A 21,499-nucleotide genomic window follows, 5' to 3' on the forward strand; every position below is an offset into this window, starting at 1 on the left:
TGGCGGGCTTTGGAAGGGACGGTCGTAAAGTGACTCATCGCCATCTAAACAAATACTGTACATTATCTCACACATTTCTTTCTTGAGTAGTAAACACATTGAGGAATATATATTTTTTAAATAACAATAACGTTTTTTGTGGGGGGAGAAAGAGCATTGTTTTTTTACGTCCCTTTCATATGATCAAATTCTTTAAAATAAAAGCCCAGACACTCAGTGCTCTCTCGCCTCGCCGCCCGGGCACGCCCCTCTTGACGTTTCATTTCACCGGCTTGTCATTGGTCAGTTTCTGAAACGCTTGGCGCGCTTGTAGAAGATGCACGAACTCTGTCAAAACATTTTTGCTAGCTCCAGCCAGCCTCCATCTAGTCATTGAACTAAAACCGGTGAGTATTTGTATTTCTTGTTTTAACTATTCAAGGGTTAAGTGTCACGATCGTTTCTAACTAACATAATTGACAACTGACCAGACTAGGAAGTAGCTAGCTAATGCATGCTCCATACAATGTAGCTATAGCATAATCATTATTTGCCAAGGCTGACAGTCCCAGACATAACGTTACAATGTAAAATGTCTGTTAGACTCCACTACCTTCAGTTTAGACACAAAGTCCCGTTCTGCCTTCTGCACAAAGTCAGTGATCCAGTCAGGCTCAGCAGAGGATGGATGATGTTAGACAATGATCTAAAAACCATTGATCTTGCCATTGATCTAAAACCCATAGGTAACAGGGTACTCCCAATGTAGTGTCACATCAGTTACCATGTATGGCATTGAGAAAGTCCGGTAACGTTAGTTTAACTGAGAATTCTCAACTCCTTGATATGATAATGCTCAGCTTACAACAGTTCTGCTACGAAAAAACGTACCTAGCTAGCTCTAAATGTGCATTTCACGTTCTAGAGTTTATATAGTACAGGTAATTACAACTGAGTTTGTCAGTGTTCTAACCCACAGGCAGCAAGAGCATTATTAGCAGTGATGGAAGAGGCTGGTGCCCCCCACTTCCCCTTCCCCTACAAGCCATACCCCATCCAGGAGCAGTTCATGCAGGCCCTGTATGGGGCACTGGAGCACGGCAAAGTCGGCATCTTTGAGAGCCCTACTGGAACGGTGTGTGTGTTCATATCTGTGTAATAATGTGTGTGTCTATCTGCCTCAGTCTGTGTATTAATATATTGTTGTTCCAGGGCAAGTCTCTGAGTCTGATCTGTGGAGCTCTGAGCTGGCTGAGGGACCATGAGGAGAAGAGGAGACAGGAGGCAGACAGACTGCTGCAGGGGGATGGAGGTACATCTCTCTCCATCTCCTCATCCCTCTCTACCACAACATCCTCCACCCCGCCATCCTCCTCTGCTGAGCCTGACTGGATCACTGACTTTGTGCAGAAGAAGGCAGAACGGGACTTTGTGTCTAAACTGAAGGTAGTGGAGTATAAATGTGTGTATGTGGTGTGTGGAGGTTGGGGGGGTGTCTTTGAGGTAGTTTGGTGTGACTTATGTGTTTACAGAATGTTAGCATCACTCTGTGTTTCTGTATATTTGTGTGTGTGTGTGTCAGGATGAAGAGCTGCGGAGGAAGAAGAGGGAGGAACACCTGGAAATGATCAGAAACAACTCTCAGCTGAAATCCGCCCTGAAGAGAAAGGTAGAGCATAACATTCTAATACCTAGTAGAGTATACCTGTATACAGTAACAGCTTAAATGTTGTGTGTATATGTAGAGCTGTGAGGATGATGAGGCAGTGAAGCTGCTGCAGCTCAGTAAGGACCCCCAGGAGGAGGAGGAGCTAAACAACCCTGAGGAGGAGCTTATTGTGGCTGAGTATGAGAGCGATGACGAATCAAAGACCAAGAACAAGTAAGGACAACCCAATTACTAGGCCACAATTGAGTGTAGCTTAATGAAATAGTATAGAGTGTTTCAATTTGACAACATAATGACAACCCTGCCTCAACTCGACAGGTTCTGTGGTGGTGATGATGAAGATGACTTGGTGGAGGAGCACGTCACCAAGGTATATTTGGGATTTTTAGGTTATTTCTCTTATGTAGAATTTTGTCCTCGGTCAACACCACTTAGTGTGTGTGCACGCATGTTTCATCAGATCTACTACTGCAGCCGTACACACTCCCAGCTGGCTCAGTTTATCCATGAGGTACAGAAGAGTCCCTTCAGCCCGGACATCAGCCTGGTCCCACTGGGGTCCCGACAGGTACACATACACACACACCGGTCTTTACACATTTTTTCCATTCCTGTAGATCCTGTGTATTGATGAGCTGTGTCCGTGTAGAATATGTGTGTAAATGAGGAGGTGCGTCGGCTGGGAAGCGTCCAACGTATCAACGACCGCTGTATGGAAATGCAGAAGAACAAACACGGTGAGAACATATGCTCCCAGAATGAATGAGGCCTTATGGTAATGCTGACTCAACAAAATATGGTTATTCGGTATCTCATTAAGGGAATTCATATTCAAAAACTGTCTTGGTGAATCAACTACAGTTAAGGAAAGTCATATACATTTATTTTAGGAGGAATCTATCCTTTTTAAAGAACTGTAGGCCTGTCGCATTGCTCTCTTTTCTCAAAAATGTCCTCTCTTTTTCTCCTGTATTCTCTTTCGCTCTCTTTCAGACCAGCGTCCGAAGGAAGTGGAGGGTGGTAAGAGGAAGAGGGGTGTGTCTAAGGCGGTGTGTCCGTACGTAGGGGCTCAGGGGCTGCAGACACTGAGGGATGCAGTGTTGGGGGCGGTACGAGACATAGAACAGCTGCTCAGCCTGGCCAGAGAAACACGCTCCTGTCCCTACTACGCTACGCGCCTCGCTATACCCCCCGCACAGGTACACACCATCACACACACCTTTTCTCTCAAATGATTATGGTATTACATTGTGAGACCCTGGTCTTTGACGTATGTGTGTGTATAGCTGGTGGTGCTGCCCTATCAGACAGTACTTCATGAGGGGACGAGGAGAGCATCGGGGGTGCAGCTCAAAGGACAGGTTAACCATGCTTAAAACACACACCTTTGAAAATGAATATTTTAGCTTTCAATAGTCCACCGTGTATTTCGCCCTTGTGCTATCTCTACCTATTGTACAATGTATTGAGCTGTTTTACCTGTTTGATTTGATTGGTTTAGGTGCTGATCATAGATGAGGCTCACAACCTCAGTGACGTTCTCTCCTGTATACACAGCTCAGAACTAACTGGAGCACAGGTACACACACACACACACACACACAATAACTGTAGTTTGTCAATGTGTCTGTGGTAGAATAACATTTGTTGCTGTCTATATTGTTTAATGAAATTTTATACTGTGTCCAGCTATGCCGTGCACACTCCCAGCTTGCACAGTACTCTGAACGCTACAGGTAAAAACACACACACACACACATACACACACACACACACACACACACACACACACACACACACACACACACACACACACACACACACACACACACACGGTGTCTGATTGTGTGTGTGTGTGTAACAGGAGTCGACTGAAGGCCAAGAACCTGATGTATATTAAACAGATCCTTTTTGTGGTGGAGGGGCTGGTGCGTGTGCTGGGAGGTAAGTGTGTGTACGTGTGCTCTGTGAAAAAGGGCCAGAACAAGATACCTATATACAGTGCATTCGGAAAGTATTCAGACCCCTTCACTTTTTCCGCATTTTGTTACGTTACAGCCTTATTCTAAAATTGATTACATAGATTCTTTCCCCCTCATCAATCTACACACAATACACCATAATGACAAAGCAAGACCAGGTGTTTGCAAATTTATAAAAATAAAAAAAACAACTGAAGTATCACATTTACATAAGTATTCAGACCCTTTACTCAGTACTTTGTTGATGCACCTTTGGCAACGATTACAGCTTCAAGTCTTCTTGGGTATGACGCTATAAGCTTGGCACACCTGTATTTGTGGAGTTTCTCCCATTCTTCTCTGCAGATCCTCTCAAGCTCTGTCAGGTTGGATGGGGAGCGTCACTGCACAGCTATTTTCAGGTCTCTCCAGAGATGTCCGATCGGGTTCAAGTCTGGGCTCTGCCTGGGCCACCCAAGGACATTCAGAGACTTGTCCCAAAGCCACTCCTGCGTTGTCTTGGCTGTGTGCTTAGGGTCGTTGTCCTGTTGGAAGGTGAACCTTTGCACCAGTCTGAGGTCCTAATCGCTCTGGAGCAGGTTTTCATCAAGGATCTCACTGTACTTTGCTCCGTTCATCTTTCCCTTGATCCTGACTAGTCTCCCACTCCCTGCTGCTGAAAAACATCAGCACAGCATGATGCTGCCACCACCATGCTTCACCGTAGAGATGGTGCCAGGTTTCCTCCAGACGTGACGCTTGGCATTCAGGCCAAAGAGTTCAATCTTGGTTTCATCAGATCAGAGAATCTTATTTCCCATGGTCTGAGAGTTTTTAGGTGCCTTTTGGCAAACACCAAGCGGGCTGTCATGTGCCTTTTACTGAGGAGTGGCTTCCATTTGGCCACTCTACCATAAAGACCTGATTGGTGGAGTGCTGCAGAGATGGTTGTCCTTCTGGAACGTTCTCCCATCTCCACAGAGGAACTCTGGAGCTCTGTCAGAGTGAGCTTCGGGTTCTTAGTCACCTCCCTGACCATGGCCCTTCTCCCCCGATAGCTCAGTTTGGCCGGGCGGCCAGCTCTAGGACGAGGCTTGGTGGTTCAAAACGTATCCATTTAAGAATGATGTAGGCCACTGTGTTCTTGGGGACCATCAATTCTGCAGAAATGTTTTGGTATTCCTTCTCCAGATCTGTGCCTCGACACAATCCTTTCTCTGAGCTCTACGGACAATTCCTCTGACCTCATGGATTGGTTTTTGCTCTAAGATGCACTGTCAGCTGTGTGACCTTTATATTGACAGGTGTATGCCTTTCCAAATCATGTCCCATCAATTGAATTTACCACAGGTGGACTCAAATGAAGTTGTAGATGCATCTCAAGGATGACCAATGGAAACAGGATGTACCTGAGCTCAATTTCGAGTCTCACAGCAAAGGGTCTGAATACATACAGTACCAGTCAAAAGTTTGGACACACCTACTCATTAAAGGGTTTTTCTTGATTTTTACTATTTTCTACATTGTAAAATCATAGTGAAGACATCAAAACTATGAAATAACACATGGAATCATGTAGTAACCAAAAAAGTGTTAAACAAATCAAAATATATTTGAGATTCTTCAAAGTAGCCGCCCTTTGCCTTGATGACAGCTTTGCACACTCTTGGCATTATCTCAACCAGCTCCACCTGGAATGCTTTTCCAACAGTCTTGAAGGAGTTCCTACATATGCTGAGCACTTGTTGGCTGCTTTTCCTTCACTCTGCGGTCCAACTCATCCCAAACCATCTCAATTGGGTTGAGGTTGAGTGAGTGTGGAGGCCAGGTCATCTGATTCAGCACTCCATCACTCTCCTTCTTGGTCAAATAGCCCTAACACAGCCTGGAGGTGTGTTGGGTCATTGTCCTGTTGAAAAACAAATGATAGCGCAAACCAGATGGGATGGCGTATCGCTGCAGAACGCTGTGGTAGCCATGCTGGTTAAGTGTGCCTTGCATTCTAAATAAATCAGACAGTGTCACCAGCATCATCACACCTCCTCCATGCCTCACGGTTGGAACCACACATGCAGAGATCATCCGTTCACCTACTCTGCGTCTCACAAAGACATGGCAATTGCAACCAGAAATCTCAAATTTTGACTAATCAGACCAAAGGACAGATTTCCACCGGTCTAATGTCCATTGCTCGTGTTTCTTAGCCCAAGCAAGTCTCTTCTTCTTATTGGTTTCTTTTAGTAGTGTTTTTTTTGCAGCAATTCGACCATGAACGCCTGATTCACTAAGTCTCCTCTGAACAGTTGATGTTGAGATGTGTCAGGAAGCTGGTTGAGAGAATGCCAAGAGTGTGCAAAGAGTGGCTACTTTAAAGAATCCCAAATATAAAATATATTTTGATTTGTTTAACACTTTTTTTTGGTTACTCCAGGATTCCATATGTGTTTTTTCATAGCTTTGATGTCTTCACTGTTATTTTGCAATGTAGAAAATAGTAAAAAATAAAAACCATGGAATGAGTAGGTGTGTCCAAACGTTTGACTGGTACTGTATGTAAATAAGGTATTTTTATTTTTAATACATTTGCAAACATTTCTAAAAACCTGTTTTCGCTTTGTCATTATAGGGTATTGTGTGTAGATTGATGAGGATATCTTTGTTTAATCCATTTTAGAATAAGGCTGAAACGTAACAAAATGTGGGGAAGGGGTCTGAACACTTTCCAAATGCACTGTATATGGTAATAGCTCTATCAGTACTCTGAACGCCTTATGTTAGGCTAAGTGGAGTTTAAAACATATTAGATACAAAACCATGTTATATCTATATTGTCTTTAGGTAAGGTGGGGCAGAATCCACACAGCCAGACTACTCAGCCAGGTAAGAACACACACACACACACACACACACACACACACACACACACACACAAAACACACACTATGTAGTGACCTTCCCCTCACTTTGTCTCCCAGCAACCGAACTGCTGACCATCAACAACTTCCTGTTCAAGGCTCAGATAGACAACATCAACCTCTTCAAGGTAACCACGACCACAACTAGATCACAACCACAACCTACTGCGATTGGCATAGAAATTGGGGAAGGGATTGATGGATTTTATGGTTATTGGTGATAAATTGCTTTGCTTCCTTCTCTTTGTCTCTCTATGAAGGTACAGCGATACTTTGAGAAGAGTATGATCAGCAGAAAGGTAAGTGTAGTGTGTGTGTGTGTGTGTGTGTGTGTGTGTGTGTGTGTGTGTTTCTAATGTTGTTTGTTCTCTCTAGCTGTGTGGCTTCATAGAAAAGTATGCAGGTACAGGTGTGACGTCACACACACAAACCACACAGACACAGTCTGCCAACAAAGAGAACCGTCGGACTGAAGGCCTGAACCGCTACCTACAGACACTGCAGAGCAGCCAACAGCCTGACATAGGTAAGCACACACACACACACACACACACACACACACTAGGAATGTCACCTTATAAAATGTTGTTGTAGCTACCTGATGTACGAAAAACGGACTGTCACCATGTTTAAGGTGCAAGGACTGCCTAACAGAGACACTCTCTCTGTTCCCCTCTCTCTCTCCTGTAGAGTCACCTTCAGGCCAGCAGGGAGCAGCAGAGGACAGGGAGCTGGCAGCATCTCCTATGATGCAGGTAGAGGGCTTCTTCATGGCTCTCACCAACACCAACACTGATGGACGTGTGGTGCTACAAACTCAAGGTACACACACACACACACACACACCAACTTCTCTGTTGAGCAGAAACTAGTTTCTCCCAACATTTCTCCTAACACGCTATTACCTCTCTTTCTCTCCAGGTAGTGTAGCGGTGAGTAGTATGAAGTTCCTCCTGTTGAACCCAGCGGTCCACTTTTCTCAGGTGCTGAAGGACTGTAGAGCTGTCATCTTCGCTGGAGGAACCATGCAGCCTGTAAGAACACACACATGCACTCCTTCTTATCTTCATCCCCTGTGATGACCTGGGCAAATTAAAGTCAAGACAACTACTCTGTGCCTCTGTGTCTAGGTGTCTGACTTTAAGCAGGAGCTGTTGTTCTCTGCTGGTGTTGAAGCGGAGCGCATCATAGAGTTCTCATGTGGTGAGTACCCTAAGATACTGCACCCTGGGATAGATCTGGGAGGACTGGGGGTAGTTAGCTAGAATAAGAGAGCAGGTTAAAGGTCAGTGTTACAGTGATAATAAACCATTAAGTAATTTCTCATTGAACACAGATACTAATTGGTACTAGCTGAGAAGCTCCTGGTTTGGACAAACTGACTGTGTGTATGTGTGTTTGGCAGGTCATGTGATTCCTCCAGAGAATATCCTACCCATAGTGCTGTGCAGTGGCCCGTCTGGTCAGGAGCTGGAGTTCACCTTCCAGAACAGAGACACACCACGCATGGTTATACATACACCTTTTAAAACAGCATTATGCCATTCTGAGAAGCCAATGTTAATGCTAATGGCGGAGGGGAGTGTAAGGTGTATGTGTTTGTGTGTGTAGATGGAGGAGACTGGCCGTGTGCTGTCTAACCTGTGTAACGTGGTGCCAGGAGGCGTGGTGTGTTTCTTCCCCTCCTACGATTACTCCAGAAGGATTCTGGAACACTGGGAGGCCAGCGGAGTCCTGGCACGCCTCTCTAGCAAGAAGAAGGTACACATACCATCTTGCTATCAAGTATATATGTTTCTCTCTTGAAAGTCCATATATTCAGTGTGTGTTTCTCTCAGATCTTCCAGGAGCCAAAGAAAGCCAACCAGGTAGAAAAGGTGCTCAATGAGTTCTCACGCACAATCCAGGTGAGACGCAAAACAAACTACCATCACTTGAAATGACTACAAAACACCTCATCTCACCTTTTTGAGATTTAAACATCAGATAAAGATATTGCTTATTGGAAAGCTTGTTGAATGACTCTCTCTCAGAGGTGTGCTGTGGATGGGGGTACACTCTCTGGAGCGTTGCTGTTCTCTGTGGTCGGGGGAAAGATGAGCGAGGGTATCAACTTCTCAGACGACCTAGGCAGGTGTGTGTGTGTTACAGATCTCTCATTTGTAGACTTTGTCATTGTGAAAACATCAGTTGTTTGTTTCTTGGATAAGACGGTGTATGTCAGCGGTAGGTAACTAGATTCAGCCGCTGGCCGATTGTTGTCAGAGTGGATGGTCAGCGGAACATAATGATAGTAGTTGTGGTCAATTTGTAGTGTACAAATTAAGCCCAAAGAGACATTGTATTTGAAAAGAACAATAATGTCATACCTTTATTACATTTGCATGCTCATATACAGTGCATTCGTAAAGTATTCAGACCCCTTGACTTTTTCCACATTTTATGTTACAGCATTATTCTAAAATTGATTAAATAAATGTTTTCCCTCATCAATCTACACACAATACCCCATAATGACAAATCAAAGTTTTTTTTTTTGTATTTTTCTTTTTGCAAATGTATTAAAAATGTAAAACAGATACCTTATTTACATAAGTATTCAGGCCCTTTGCTATGAGACTCGAGGCACAGATTTTGTCGAGGCACAGATCTGGGGAAGGGTACCAAAACATTTCTGCAGCATTGAAGGTTCCCAAGAACACAGTGGCCTCTATCATTCTTAAATGGAAGAAGTTTGGAACCACCAAGACTCTTCATAGAGCTGGCCGCTCGGCCAAACTGAGCAATCGAGGGAGAAGGGCCTTGGTCAGGGAGGTGATCAAGAACCCGTTGGTCACTCATACAGAGCTCTAGAGTTCCTCTGCGGAGATGGGAGAACCTTCCAGAAGGACAAACATCTCTGCAGCACTCCACCAATCAGGCCTTTATGGTAGAGTGGCCAGACAGAAGACACTCCTCAGTAAAAGGCACATGACAGCCCGCTTGGAGTTTGAGAAACAGGATTCTCTGGTCTGATAAAACCAAGATTGAACTCTTTGGCCTGATTGCCAAACGTCACGTCTGGAGGAAACCTGGCACCAACCCTACGTTGAAGCGTGGTGGTGGCAGCATCATGCTGTGGGGATGTTTTTCAGCGGCAGGGACTTGGAGACTAGTCAGGATCAAGGGAAAGATGAATGGAGCAAAGTACAGTGAGATCCTTGATGAAAACCTGCTCCAGAGCGATTAGGACCTCAGACTGGGGCAAAGGTTGACCTTCCTACAGAACAACAACCCTAAGCACACAGCCAAGACAATGCAGGAGTGACTTCGCGAAAAGTCTCTGAATGTCCTTGAGTTGCCCAGACTTGAACCCGATCGAACATCTCTGGAGAGACCTGAAAATAGCTTGTCAGTGACACTCCCCATCCAACCTGACAGAGCTTGAGAGAATCTGCAGAGAAGAATGGGAGAAACTCCCCAAATTCAAGTGTGCCAAGCTTATAGGGTCATACCCAAGAAAACTCGAGGCTGTAATCGCTGCCCAAGGTGCTTCAACAAAGTACAGAGTAAAGGGTCTGAATACTTATGTAAATGTATTTAAATCGTTTTTATACATTTTTATTTGCAAAAAATTCTAAACCTATTTTTGCATTGTTATTATGGGGTATTGTGTGTAGATTGATGAGAAAAGAAACAATTTAATACATTTTAGAATAAGGCTGTAACGTAACAAAATGTATAAAAAGTCAAGGAGTCTGAACACTTTCCGAATGCACATCCTTTTTTTTTTATTCATGGGAATACTTAGAAACAGATTTCCTAAAGTAAACTAATTTTAGCTGTAAAATCGCCAGGAATTCAGTCTTTCTTGACCCAAAACTAAAATGCTGACCCCAGGTGTATGTTAATAAAATGTGTGTGTGTGTGTAGGTGTATTGTGATGGTAGGGATGCCATATCCAAACATCAAGTCTCCAGAGTTAAAGGAGAAGATGGCTTACCTGGACAAGAACCTGGTGAGACGGAAAACACGCGCATACACATTTTCTGGTATTCATTTAACATTCTCACCCTTCTCATAGGGGCCGATTCTAACTTAGGAATTTATGCCTTTCCTAAACAATTAATGCCTTTCCTACCTTATTCAGTCACGTAACGCGCTCTGCAGGATACCTTGTGCGCTCTGAATACATTTCATTCAACTGCTGAAAACCCTCCCACTTGCCGGAAACCCTCCCACTCTCAAGGAGTTTTCGTTCAATGGGGTTTTCAGTACATTTATGTTAAGCCATCCCTTTAAATATGGTGCACCTTTTAATTAGAATTTTGTCGACAGACTGAATAAAATACATTGAGAGAACAGGTTCACAATATAGAGATCAATTTAAAGAAAGCCATCCATGCATATTCGTCTCCATTTCAGCACCAACTGGTAGATAAAATAATACTCTCATTTTGTAGATTTAGGCCCATTTTAGGGTTAGGAAGGTATGTATGAATCATAAAAACAGTTTAGAGAGCCTTTACACACAAAATACTATATATTGGTGAATAAAAAAAAAGTGGTTTGATTCATCCTGAAAGTTGTCCTATTAAAGTTCAATCCATGAAATATTGGAAAGTGGGGAAAAGTGTACAATAGGGGTTGAACAATAATCCTATAAATGTACCCTAATCCTTACTAATCATGGAACTGTATGACTATGGTCCAGTAGTGGTGAACTGTGCTCCAGGGTTAACCTGCTACGTGTGGTCTGACTTCCATAATGATTCAAATAGGCTACATGTCCCATATTATTGCACAACGTTGCCTAATATGGTCCACTAATGCTAGCGACCCTCAGGAACAACTATACAGACCTGAGAGGAAAGAAAGGTCAAAGGAATGGAATGATGCAAAAATACATGTATGTGGGTGGCTCCCGATAGTGGCTAATATTTAACATGATAAAAATTGTAAAATAAAACAGAAAAGTCTGGGCATATAATCAAATCATTCTAAAGGTCATACATCAACTCTTTTTCCACTAGGAACCGGTAGGTTCGCTAGACCTTATTCATGGTTTCCTTGCGCGTATTACTGCTGGAACAATTGGAGAATTAAGTCGAGGTCAGAATACGGTGTTTCTGTAGACACACTTTCATTTATTCAAGCTCCACCTCAAACAAATCGTGGGTGAATAGCATGCTATTTTCAAGCTTAAGTTCAAGGTCAGAATACGCATAGAGAGAAAAGCGAATAACGTTTCATTTATGCGCGGTTAACTCGGGTCGGAACCTGGGCCATAGAGATGAATGGAAAGCTCAGTCTATCCTGCATCTATTAATTGTTAGTCTATAGCTTAGGCACACTCTGTTCTGTTTCAGCCTCACTCTGGTGGGAGAAGTCCAGGCCAGGCTCTGATAGAGAACCTCTGTATGAAGGCTGTCAATCAATCCATAGGTACTCTCTATATTTCTACACCTTCTCAGTTAACTATAGATAAACTATCTATATTTCAAGCTACGTATACCCCTGGCCTAATCAATCACTCTGTACCCCTAATTAAACAATCTTCTGGGGATGACCTAATTTCCTCTCCCCACAGGTAGAGCCATCCGTCACCGTGAAGACTATGCATGTATCGTTCTGTGTGACCGACGGTACTCCCGACCTGCAACGCTGGCCAAACTCCCCGACTGGATCAGAGCACACACGCACACACACACCAGTTTTGGCCCTGCCTTCGCCGGCCTGAGACGGGTAATACACACACACACCTGCAATGGATAATACACACACACACTATGTCTGTAGAGCACAGGCCCTTTGACCCAACTTCTTCTTTCCTCTTTCTCAGTTCTTTATGGAGAAGAAGAAACGGCAGCAGCTATGAGAGGAAGGGGTAGCAGGTGTTCTGGTGTGTAACGCTGGTCAGAAGAGAGCTACCTCACCCCGCCGATATCCTCGCTCTGGAGACAGGACTTCTGATTCGATTCTCCTCGATTGGAGGGATGTTAAAGCACACACTCGTCAAAGAATGATGGTTGAGGCTTTTTGTATGTTTTACACACATACCTCTCCAACAGTACAGATCAGTCAACTCTCCACTGCCAGTATTTTATGCAAAATAATTTTTATTGAATGATGTTCATAACATTCTGATAGAAATGTTGTGCTGCTTTAGTGTGGTGTTAGTTATGTAATTATATTTACGTGTTACTTGATTATACTTTATAACAAACATCTTTACAATGCTGAGAGGAGGTCTGACGTATCTGCTGTAGTTGTTTGTCCAGTATTCTCTCAATAAGGATCAGTACATTTGTTTATCATCTGGAACAGGGATGGGCTATTTGATGGGCAGTGGGGGCCACAAAAAAACGGAACTCATGAACAGCCGCAGTGGCTTGTGGGTCTGCTGCTCGAATCCAGGCTGTATCACATCCGACTGATTGGGAGTCCCATAGGGCGGCGCATAATTGGCCCGGGGTAGGCCGTCATTGTAAATAAGAATTTGTTCTTAACTGACTTGCCTAGTTAAATAAATGTAAAAAAAAATAATAATATCAACAAGCATTAGTTTCCTTCCTCAGTATTCTGTACGTTGATTGGCTTCGAGCTAGATGTGCTCAGAGTTCCATTGGTTCTGATTGGCTAGTCTCAGGCCTCCCAGTCGTCCTCGTCTTCAGCGGTTGGCTGATGGGGGGCAGGAAGAGGCGGGATTACATCGGACATCCTAGCGAATGCGCTGCCAGAGCCAGCTGGGCCCTCCGCTGAGTCCCCACCTACAGGACCCTTACCAGAGATACCTGGGAAACACATAAATGCCACTATCACCAAGACCTAGAAATACTACTACACTACTATCAGAGGTACAATAACCCAGGGGAGATGAGAGAAGAATGGGGGAGGAGAGGAGCGTTCTCACCTTTCCTTCGCATGGCCAACTTATTGAAGAGATCTGACATGAAGTCTCCTCCACTGGCTGCTGCTACCACTGAGAGAGAGGGAACACAATGCAGTGAAGCAGAGATATTACATTTCCATGGCGTTTTTAGTACAGTGGAGAGACCAGAGCAGTTACATCTATTGTAGCTACACACATCATAAATAGTTCAGCTAGTGAACAACTAGTAGTCTTTATTTCCTGCTCAGATGAACCCCACTGTTAAATGTTTGCGTGGTCCAGCAACAACTGAACCAGCACTAATGACTGTGGACTCACTCAAAGGTCTAACACACATGCTCGCTCCCGCTCTCACACAAGCTTGCTCACTCACACACACACAGCAAAGTCTTACAGATAAAAACAGAGTGTAGTTAAATCAGTGCTTTAATGGAGGTAATGTTTATATATCTAAAGGTCATGCAGCCCTAAGCTGTTCTCTATGACTAGTTAGGTAACTGGTTTGGAGTCTGCACACACACACACACACACACTATGCCCCAAATATGCTCTGTAAGTTAAATCAGCAGTTAAAACAATAACAAAGCGTTCTCCCCACCACTGTTTCAGCAAAAAGTGAAGGGATGGGGCAGGAGAAATGTAACCACTCAAATTCAATGACAGCTATGGATGCAAGGACTGACCATCCATGATATCAAAATTATAGCTTTAACTATGTTTTAGATTATACAGTGTTTGTTTATATTTATTTGGTTTACAAACATTGGAGTAAAACAAGCTTATATTTTGGGTTCTGATGGGATACGACAGTTGAACTAAGCTCATGAGGCATTGATAAGTTGTACTCTTTAAGAATCAATGGGTAAATATAATTCATTTAGAAGTCCAAAAATGGATGTAGCAACTGCTGATTTCCCCTTTAGAGAACTGGAGGCCTGTAGCGATCATTGCTCTGTTGGGACTATAAAATGTTCTCAAAGAGTCACCGGTTTCAAGAGTAATCTCTCATTTGTCATTCATGAGGAGAAATCAAGACACTCATCCACCTCTTCTCCTTTACCTTGTTCCTGCTCCTTCTGTTTTTTTTTCTCCATCTTGCGTTCTTTGACGTTGCGTAGTTTGGCCTTGCCAATGCCTCCAGCGTTGCGTATGGACTCTAGTAGACTGGCCCGGCTGTTTGATTCAACCACCTCGCTGGGAGCGCCCACTACAGGAGCTGGAGGTAAATACACTTTTCAAGAGAAGGAGAGTGTGTTTGTGTATTGTGTGTGTGTATACTGTGTGTGTGTTACCTGTGCTGGCGTCTGCAGGACTATTTACAGGTGGAGGTGGAGGAGGGGGGAGACCAGGGGGAGGGGTGGGGATATGTGTGGGCTCTGGTGGGGGAGGAGGAGGTGGGGGAGGAGGCGGGACTGCAACTTGGAATTGAGAACCTGTAACAAACAAACAAACCAACATAACCAATAGAAACATTTGCCTCATTTGACATGGAAACTTCTGTATAATCCATACAACAGAGACAGTCTGTGTACCAGGCATGTCCTCCCCAGAGAAGGAGGGTAGTTCAGGGAAGGTGTGTGTGGGTCCAGAGGGTGCGATGCCGGGCCCCAGGTCTTGGCTGTAGGACAGGTCGTCAGCGATGCCTGGCAGGTCTGGTAGGTAGGAGGGGACGTCTATCTCTGGGACCTGACCCAGGTCTGGAACATAGAAGTAACTCTCTGCTGTCTACAGGGGGACAGATGGAGAGGGAATGAGAGCAGGAGGAAGAAATAAAGTGTAATAATTTATAGTCACACTTTCACTTGTTAGTATGGTCCATTGAAAAAATATTATAGTCCAAAGACAGCAATGCCACAGGCCTCTAGTTCTTTAGAGAATAGTGTGGGAGTGTGTATACAGTATGTATGGTGTGAGTGTGTGTACCTGTCTCTCCAGCTGTTCTCTCTTGGCTATGGATAGGGGAGCGTCAAATGGTTTCTCTTCCTTCTCTGTCTCCAGAGTGGTGTGTGTTTTAGTCACCGCCCCAGCCAGAGGGTCCAGGAAAACATACTTCTTATACCTAAACACATATACAACCAGTTAGAGGAGTGTGTGTGTGTGTGTGTGTCTGTGTGTGTGTGTGTGTGTGTGTGTGTGTGTGTGTGTGTACTAACAGGTTCTCTGTAGTATTGAACAGCAGCAGGGAGCTGACAGAGGAGATGTTTCGAGGCAGACCGCCCAGCCCCTCTTCGGTCTCATCCTCCGAACGCTTCTTACTGCTCACACACACCGGGTAATAACACAACTTCTCCTAGAGGTGGACAGAGAGAGAGAGAGGGGTGTAGAACAAGAGAGGACAGATATTAGATGGGATGAGTCTAGTAAGAACCTGCTTCAGTAAACACAAATGGCCACCAGACGTAAACATGAACTTGCTTTGCTTTCCATCTCTGTTTTTGTACGAAATGAGAGCTAGTAGCTTTCAATAGAGACGGCCTTGCAGGCAAGAGAGAGAGAGAGACAAATTCAAAACCTTCAACAGAATGAATAACTCCCACTCTTTCTCTTTTTGTCATCAGCCTCTGTCTATTTCGCTCTCCCTCACACTCATTCACTCGCTCTCTCTCTCTCTCTAGCTCTCTCTCATCTCTCTCTCTCTGCAGTGCTTGAGGTCTCATAAATAATACATCTCTGAGCCAGGGAAGTGCACAAATCGTTCTCCCCCTCTCAGACACAGCAAAAAATACTCCTGTTCCTGTAAGTTTTTGGTTCCGGCAGCGAGGGAGAACTCAGTGGTGTTCACTATCAATAATGTACAATTTCACTGCTGAGCTAAGGTACACACACACAAAGAACTGCAACGCTGCTGGGTTTTTCACGCTCAACAGTTTCCCGTGTGTATCAAGAATGGTCCACCACTCAAAGGACATCTAGCCAACTTGACACAACTGTGGGAAGCATTGGAGTCAACATGGGCCAGCAACCCAGTGGAATGCTTTCGACACCTTGTAGAGTCCATGTCCCGACGAAGGGCAAAAGGGGAGGGGGGTGCTACTCAATATTAAAATGACCCGCAGGCTGCCAGTTGGGGAACCCTGGTGTAGGGAGTAGTTTCCTGTGGGTAGTTTCAGTCAGGGCTTTTCATTTCATGTCATGTCCCTAGGTCAGAACAGGTCACATGCGCTGAATACAACAGGTTACATGTATTGTAAATGTTTATCAGCACAGCATTATGACAGCATTTTATCAACTGCAGAGGGGGTTCTTGCTATTATTATTACCTTACCGTGAAATGCTTACTTACAATCCCTTAACCAACAATGCAGTTCAACAAATAGAGTTAATAAAATATTGACTAAATGAACTAAAAAATATATATATATATTAATCAAAAAGTAACACAAGAAATGTACATAACAGGCAGGTCTGTAAATGCAGCAGTAAAAGCCCTGTGGACTCAGCAGACTGTATATCGTGGATGAAAGCCAAAAAGGTAGGTCATATTACATGTATCTAAACAGCTAGGCCTATACTGCTGTAACGCTGCATTTGCTTTATGCATATACCAACTGTAATGGGTAGTTTATAGCGGTGTGGAGGAGCCAGTGCTTTCTGTTTCCAAAGTCCTGCAATCTGCATGACCTCTGAAAAACGCTGGTCCTTTCTACTGAAATGTTTTACAGTAGATCCAAATAAAGTTTTGTACATTTGTGTGTATGTGTCTTACCTGCAGGGCCTTGTCGTCAAGGGGTCGTAGTTTGGCCTGTATGCGGTATCGGGGGCGTGTCTGGGAGGCAGGGTCTGTGGCTCCACTGAAGATAGAGGAGTAATCCTGGAGACGCTCTGGAGCTGGATACTTAGCACTGGAGAACACCTACACACACACACACACACACACACACACACACACACACACACACACACACACACACACACACACACACACACATCTACATCTAATAGTGTTTTCAAGTATTGTACTCTCAGAGATCTGCATGTATTGGGAACAGTGATTAGAAGGGGAACATGTGTCAACTCTGTGTGAACTGTGTGTTACCTTGGTGGCCTTCTTGCTGCCTTTGATCTTGTTGACACGGGCCTGGGCTAGCCTGATCCGATCTGTCACACTCTGCAGCTGACAGCGGTTCCGCTCTACGCTCTCAGACACCCTACACACACACCAGGGGAAAGTCACAGTATGTGAGTGTGTGTGTTCTGCTGATAAAGTAGTTAAATGTGTGTCATGTATAAACCAGGAGCATCTTAGCTAACAGGCAACACATGTAGAACATGCTATTTTAGGATGACTTACACTCCTCTATCTGTGTCTGTGTCTGTGTGTGTGTGTGTGTGTGTGTGTGTACCTGGTAAAGATGTCTGTAGAGATAGTCTCTAGGTAGAGCAGGGCATCTGCTATCTGGTGAACAGCCTCCTCCCTCCTCAGGTCTGACTGGATCAGAGGCACAGAGTACACCTGACCCTCCAGACACTGCTTCACACTCATCCTACACACACAGAGAGTGAGTGAGTGAGTGAGTGAGTGAAAGAAAGAAAGAAAGAAAGAAAGAAAGGAAGGAGGGGGGTGCCGAGGGACAAAGGGATCTTGCAAAAGGAACTCTCTCTCTCTCTCTGAAAGCAGATTGCTGTAAGTAGCTAACTAACCTTTCTGACTTTTCACCTACAGGTGCTTCTGAGCTCTCTCTCATTCTTTCTCCCTGGCTCAGCTGACTGTCATGTGATGGGGTTTACCATTTAACCTTAGCTGACGTGACAGCTCTGGTCCTTCCTGGACCTGTCACTTCATACACAGATAAATAACCTGGGAAGTGACAAGCAGTGACAGCCTTAGCAACTCATACTTATAATGATGTCCCATATAACAAAGTTAGCATTGTGTACTGCCCAGTTAGCTAGCTAGCTATAAAGCTAGTGTATCTTCCGTGCAGCGAGATCATGTAAACCTTTTACATCCAGCTTTCGGCAGCCCCAGCCACTGCTGTGCTGGAGTCATCATCTCCCAGGCAACAGCCCTCTCTCTCCGGGTTGTGGACCCAGACAGCTCGGGAGATTGGCACACTCACAGCTGGAGTCAAATAACGTTACTCATTGAGCTATCTTATTATCGACAATATAATTAAGTAAATATATGTTTCATTGGTCTTACCTGACCATTGACAGCGTGTAGTGTGAACAAGGCCGCAGTTATCTATCTAATAGTTGGTTGTTTATTACTCTCCGCTAAAACACAACGACTCTGTCTGTCACTGTCTACTTCCGCATGGTCGTACCGCGTGACAGGTTCTGTTCCTTAAAGGGACAGTTCACTCACAATACAGACATTGAAGGCTGTGTCAGAGAAATATCTATTGATGTTTCATGCCACATACATTATTTAAGATAACATATATCATAGATGTCTTATACCATATTGTTTTTGTGTTCTACATTCACTGATCCCGTCAAGGAATGAAGGACGGAAGAAGCTCTAATTTAAATTATTTGAATAAGCACAACTACTCCATGGCTCGTTGCTGAGAATTCTAATCCCTGTGCAGTTCACAGATGTTTGACTTTATCATTTACTGATGTAGCATCCAGAGGTTCAAACCTCTTGGTGTAATGGCTAAGATTGGACTGAGAGAATCAAGGTCACAGGTTCAAGTCATGGTGGGACGGACTATACGCCATATCTACTACATGGGATGTGAGATCTATCCATCTATCCATTTGTGTGGGAATAGGTGTGTGTGTGTGTGTGTGTGTGTGTGTGTGTGTGTGTGTGTGTGTGTGTGTGTGTATGTGTGTGTGTGTTATATCACAGAAGAAAAGCGCTCCTTTCGTCTTGTCTACTGCTGCACCATGGAAACCATCTGTCATCTTGTCTACTGCTGCACAATGGAAACCATCTGTCATCTTGTCTACTGCTGCACCATGGAAACCATCTGTCATCTTGTCTCTCTCTCTCTCACACACACGCACACACGCACGCACACACACACACAATGTCTTACTATACATGTCAAGACTTTTTGGATTCCCATTCAAAATTCTACCTTCCCCTACCCCTATCTTCTCCTACCCCTAACAATAAACATTAACCTTAACCTTAAACCTAACTCTTACCCTAACCTTAACCCTAACCCCTAACCCTAAATGTAACCATAATATGCCTAACTCCCAACCCTAAACCTAACCACTATCCCCTAACCTTAACAATAACCCTAATTCTAACCTTAACCCTAATTTGAACCCTAACCCTAAACCTAACCCCTAAGCCTAAAATATCATTTTTATAAGTGAGGACCTCAGTTCTCTGAATTTTAGTTGGTTTGCTATTCTTGTGAGGACTTCTGGTACTCACAAGTATTGTAAAATGTGTATACACACACTCACTCACTCACACACTCACACACACACACACACACACACACACACACACACACACACACACACACACACACACACACACACACACACACACACACACACACACACACACACACACACACACACACCACACACACACACAACAGAAATAGTATTGTAATGTATCATTACCAACAAGATAGGAGACCGGCCAAACACACAGTAAGCAAGCAGCCCTTTGGCAACAGCAGTCAGATCACCATGGCAACAGTCAGTAATGGGTTACGATAGCAACAACACAGCGCAGAATCAAAACACCAGTTTGATTTCATTCAGCCTTTATTTGACAATTTTGTCCAGATGACCTATGTGAACCATTAGGCCTACCAATGATGACCTAGAGACAGACACAGCTGCATACTGAGACAACCACCACACAAATCAAATCAAAGTTTATTGGTCGAGTACACCGTTTAGTAGATGTTACAGCGGGTGCTGCGAGCTCCTAACAGTGCAATAAAATATCAAACAGGTACACAAACAAATCCAATTAACAACCCAAATAGCACTGTAACAGTAATCCAAATGCAATCTATACGTATATACTCCGTATCTACACCGGCTGAATTTACACAAGATATACTAGGAATGATATGTACAGCAGTAGATATATTAGTGAGCTATGTCAAGAATCCAGTAAATAAATAAATATGTGGTGTGTATAAATAGTGTAACTAAAATACAACAGAATGAGCAACATTAGAAGGAGCTATTTTGAGAATAAACAACTATATATTGTATGTAAATACACAGTACAAAACCCCATAGCAAAATGGATAGAATTGCAGGAAATTTGCTTCCGGACCGGAATATAAATAGTGTATATGTACAGTATGTGAATGGTGTGTATAGACAGTATGGACAGTATGTGAATAGAAAAGGTGTGTATAGCAGTAGTCCCAGTGCATCCGGAAAGTATTCAGACCCCTTGACTTTTTCCACATTTTGTTATGTTACAGCCTTGTTCTAAAATTGATTGAATATTTTTTTTCCTCATCAATCTACACACAATACCTCATAATGACAAAGCAAAAACAGAAATACCTTATTTACATAAGTATTCAGACCCTTTGCTATGAGACTCGAAATTGAGTTCAGGTGCATCATGTTTCCATTGATCATCCTTGAAATGTTTCTACAACTTCATTGGAGTCCAGCTGTGGTTAATTATATTAATTGGATATGATTTGGAAAGGCACACACCTGTCTATATAAGGTCCCACAGTTGGACAGTGCATGTCAGAGCAAAAACCAAGCCACAAGGTCGAAACAATTGTCTATAGAGCTCCGAGCACTAGCGGTTCTGGGGGGGTCAGGAGGGGCCAGTGCCCCTGTGACAACAATTGTGGCCCCCCTTGTGGCCCCCCTAAATGTGGAGTATGAAATTATTTTTCAATAAATAATTTTTGCTATCGTTCTTTTTTTACATCCGTAATTAGACAGTGGCAACGATGATGATTATGAACATGGCCTTTTGCCTGCTAATGCCTGCAATGCAGTGAAGAAAACGATATGACAACAATAACGTCTAATGTAACTGGCCCCTCTAACAGTACAACTGGCCCCAGCTTGGCCCCCCCAGTTGAAATGGTCTAGAACCGCCACTGGCTCCGAGACAGGATTTTGTTAAGACAGATCTGGGGAAGGGTACCAAAACATTTCTGCAGCCTTGAAGGTCCACAAGAACACAGTGGCCTCC

The 21,499-nt window shown here is 43.9% G+C and overlaps 2 protein-coding genes across 4 annotated transcripts; one reads left to right on the top strand and one right to left on the bottom strand.

The window, feature by feature from the left end:
• The first annotated feature begins 97 nt into the window (after window positions 1–97).
• ddx11 (DEAD/H (Asp-Glu-Ala-Asp/His) box helicase 11) lies at window positions 98–12,743 on the top strand. 2 transcript variants are annotated; one of them, XM_029757534.1, is made up of 28 exons: window positions 98–386; window positions 944–1,114; window positions 1,192–1,425; window positions 1,562–1,648; window positions 1,725–1,861; window positions 1,967–2,018; window positions 2,109–2,216; window positions 2,298–2,385; window positions 2,642–2,847; window positions 2,935–3,009; window positions 3,150–3,227; window positions 3,338–3,384; window positions 3,513–3,592; window positions 6,448–6,489; window positions 6,585–6,652; window positions 6,785–6,823; window positions 6,900–7,050; window positions 7,215–7,346; window positions 7,446–7,558; window positions 7,655–7,727; window positions 7,930–8,033; window positions 8,136–8,285; window positions 8,363–8,431; window positions 8,558–8,658; window positions 10,437–10,521; window positions 11,873–11,948; window positions 12,094–12,248; window positions 12,346–12,743. In XM_029757534.1, exons 2-28 carry the CDS (start codon window positions 983–985, stop codon window positions 12,379–12,381), a joined length of 2,718 nt encoding a protein of 905 aa, XP_029613394.1. In that variant the 5' UTR covers window positions 98–386; window positions 944–982; the 3' UTR covers window positions 12,382–12,743. The 2 variants fall into 2 exon arrangements, with proteins under 2 accessions (XP_029613394.1, XP_029613393.1); XM_029757533.1 differs by having other exon boundaries at window positions 959–1,114.
• Window positions 12,605–18,645, bottom strand: wash1 (WAS protein family homolog 1). Of its 2 annotated transcripts, none has more exons than XM_029757536.1 (11): window positions 18,539–18,645; window positions 17,739–17,879; window positions 17,432–17,543; window positions 17,102–17,248; window positions 15,549–15,685; window positions 15,319–15,454; window positions 14,928–15,120; window positions 14,688–14,828; window positions 14,456–14,611; window positions 13,417–13,485; window positions 12,605–13,297 (listed from the first exon to the last, which is right to left on the bottom strand). In XM_029757536.1, the coding sequence occupies exons 1-11, from the start codon at window positions 18,544–18,546 to the stop codon at window positions 13,149–13,151; spliced, it is 1,389 nt and encodes a 462-aa protein (XP_029613396.1). In that variant the 5' UTR covers window positions 18,547–18,645; the 3' UTR covers window positions 12,605–13,148. The 2 variants fall into 2 exon arrangements, with proteins under 2 accessions (XP_029613396.1, XP_029613395.1); XM_029757535.1 differs by lacking the exon at window positions 18,539–18,645 and adding an exon at window positions 18,336–18,512.
• Between the last annotated feature and the right edge of the window lie 2,854 nt (window positions 18,646–21,499).

Source organism: Salmo trutta, chromosome 7 (genome assembly GCF_901001165.1).
Source record: "Salmo trutta chromosome 7, fSalTru1.1, whole genome shotgun sequence".
Taxonomy (NCBI): Eukaryota; Metazoa; Chordata; class Actinopteri; order Salmoniformes; family Salmonidae; genus Salmo; species Salmo trutta.

Coding starts and splice junctions, on each gene's coding strand:
- ddx11 (XM_029757534.1), top strand. CDS start 983: ATGGAAGAGGCTGGTGCCCCCCACTTCCCCTTCCCCTACAAGCCATAC. Junction 1,862..1,966: donor GAATCAAAGACCAAGAACAA/GTAAGGACAACC, acceptor TCAACTCGACAG/GTTCTGTGGTGGTGATGATG. Junction 6,824..6,899: donor AGAGTATGATCAGCAGAAAG/GTAAGTGTAGTG, acceptor TGTTCTCTCTAG/CTGTGTGGCTTCATAGAAAA.
- wash1 (XM_029757535.1), bottom strand. CDS start 18,388: ATGATGACTCCAGCACAGCAGTGGCTGGGGCTGCCGAAAGCTGGATGT. Junction 15,121..15,318: donor GAGAACAGCTGGAGAGACAG/GTACACACACTC, acceptor GTCCCCCTGTAG/ACAGCAGAGAGTTACTTCTA. Junction 13,298..13,416: donor GTTGGCCATGCGAAGGAAAG/GTGAGAACGCTC, acceptor TGTGTTTCCCAG/GTATCTCTGGTAAGGGTCCT.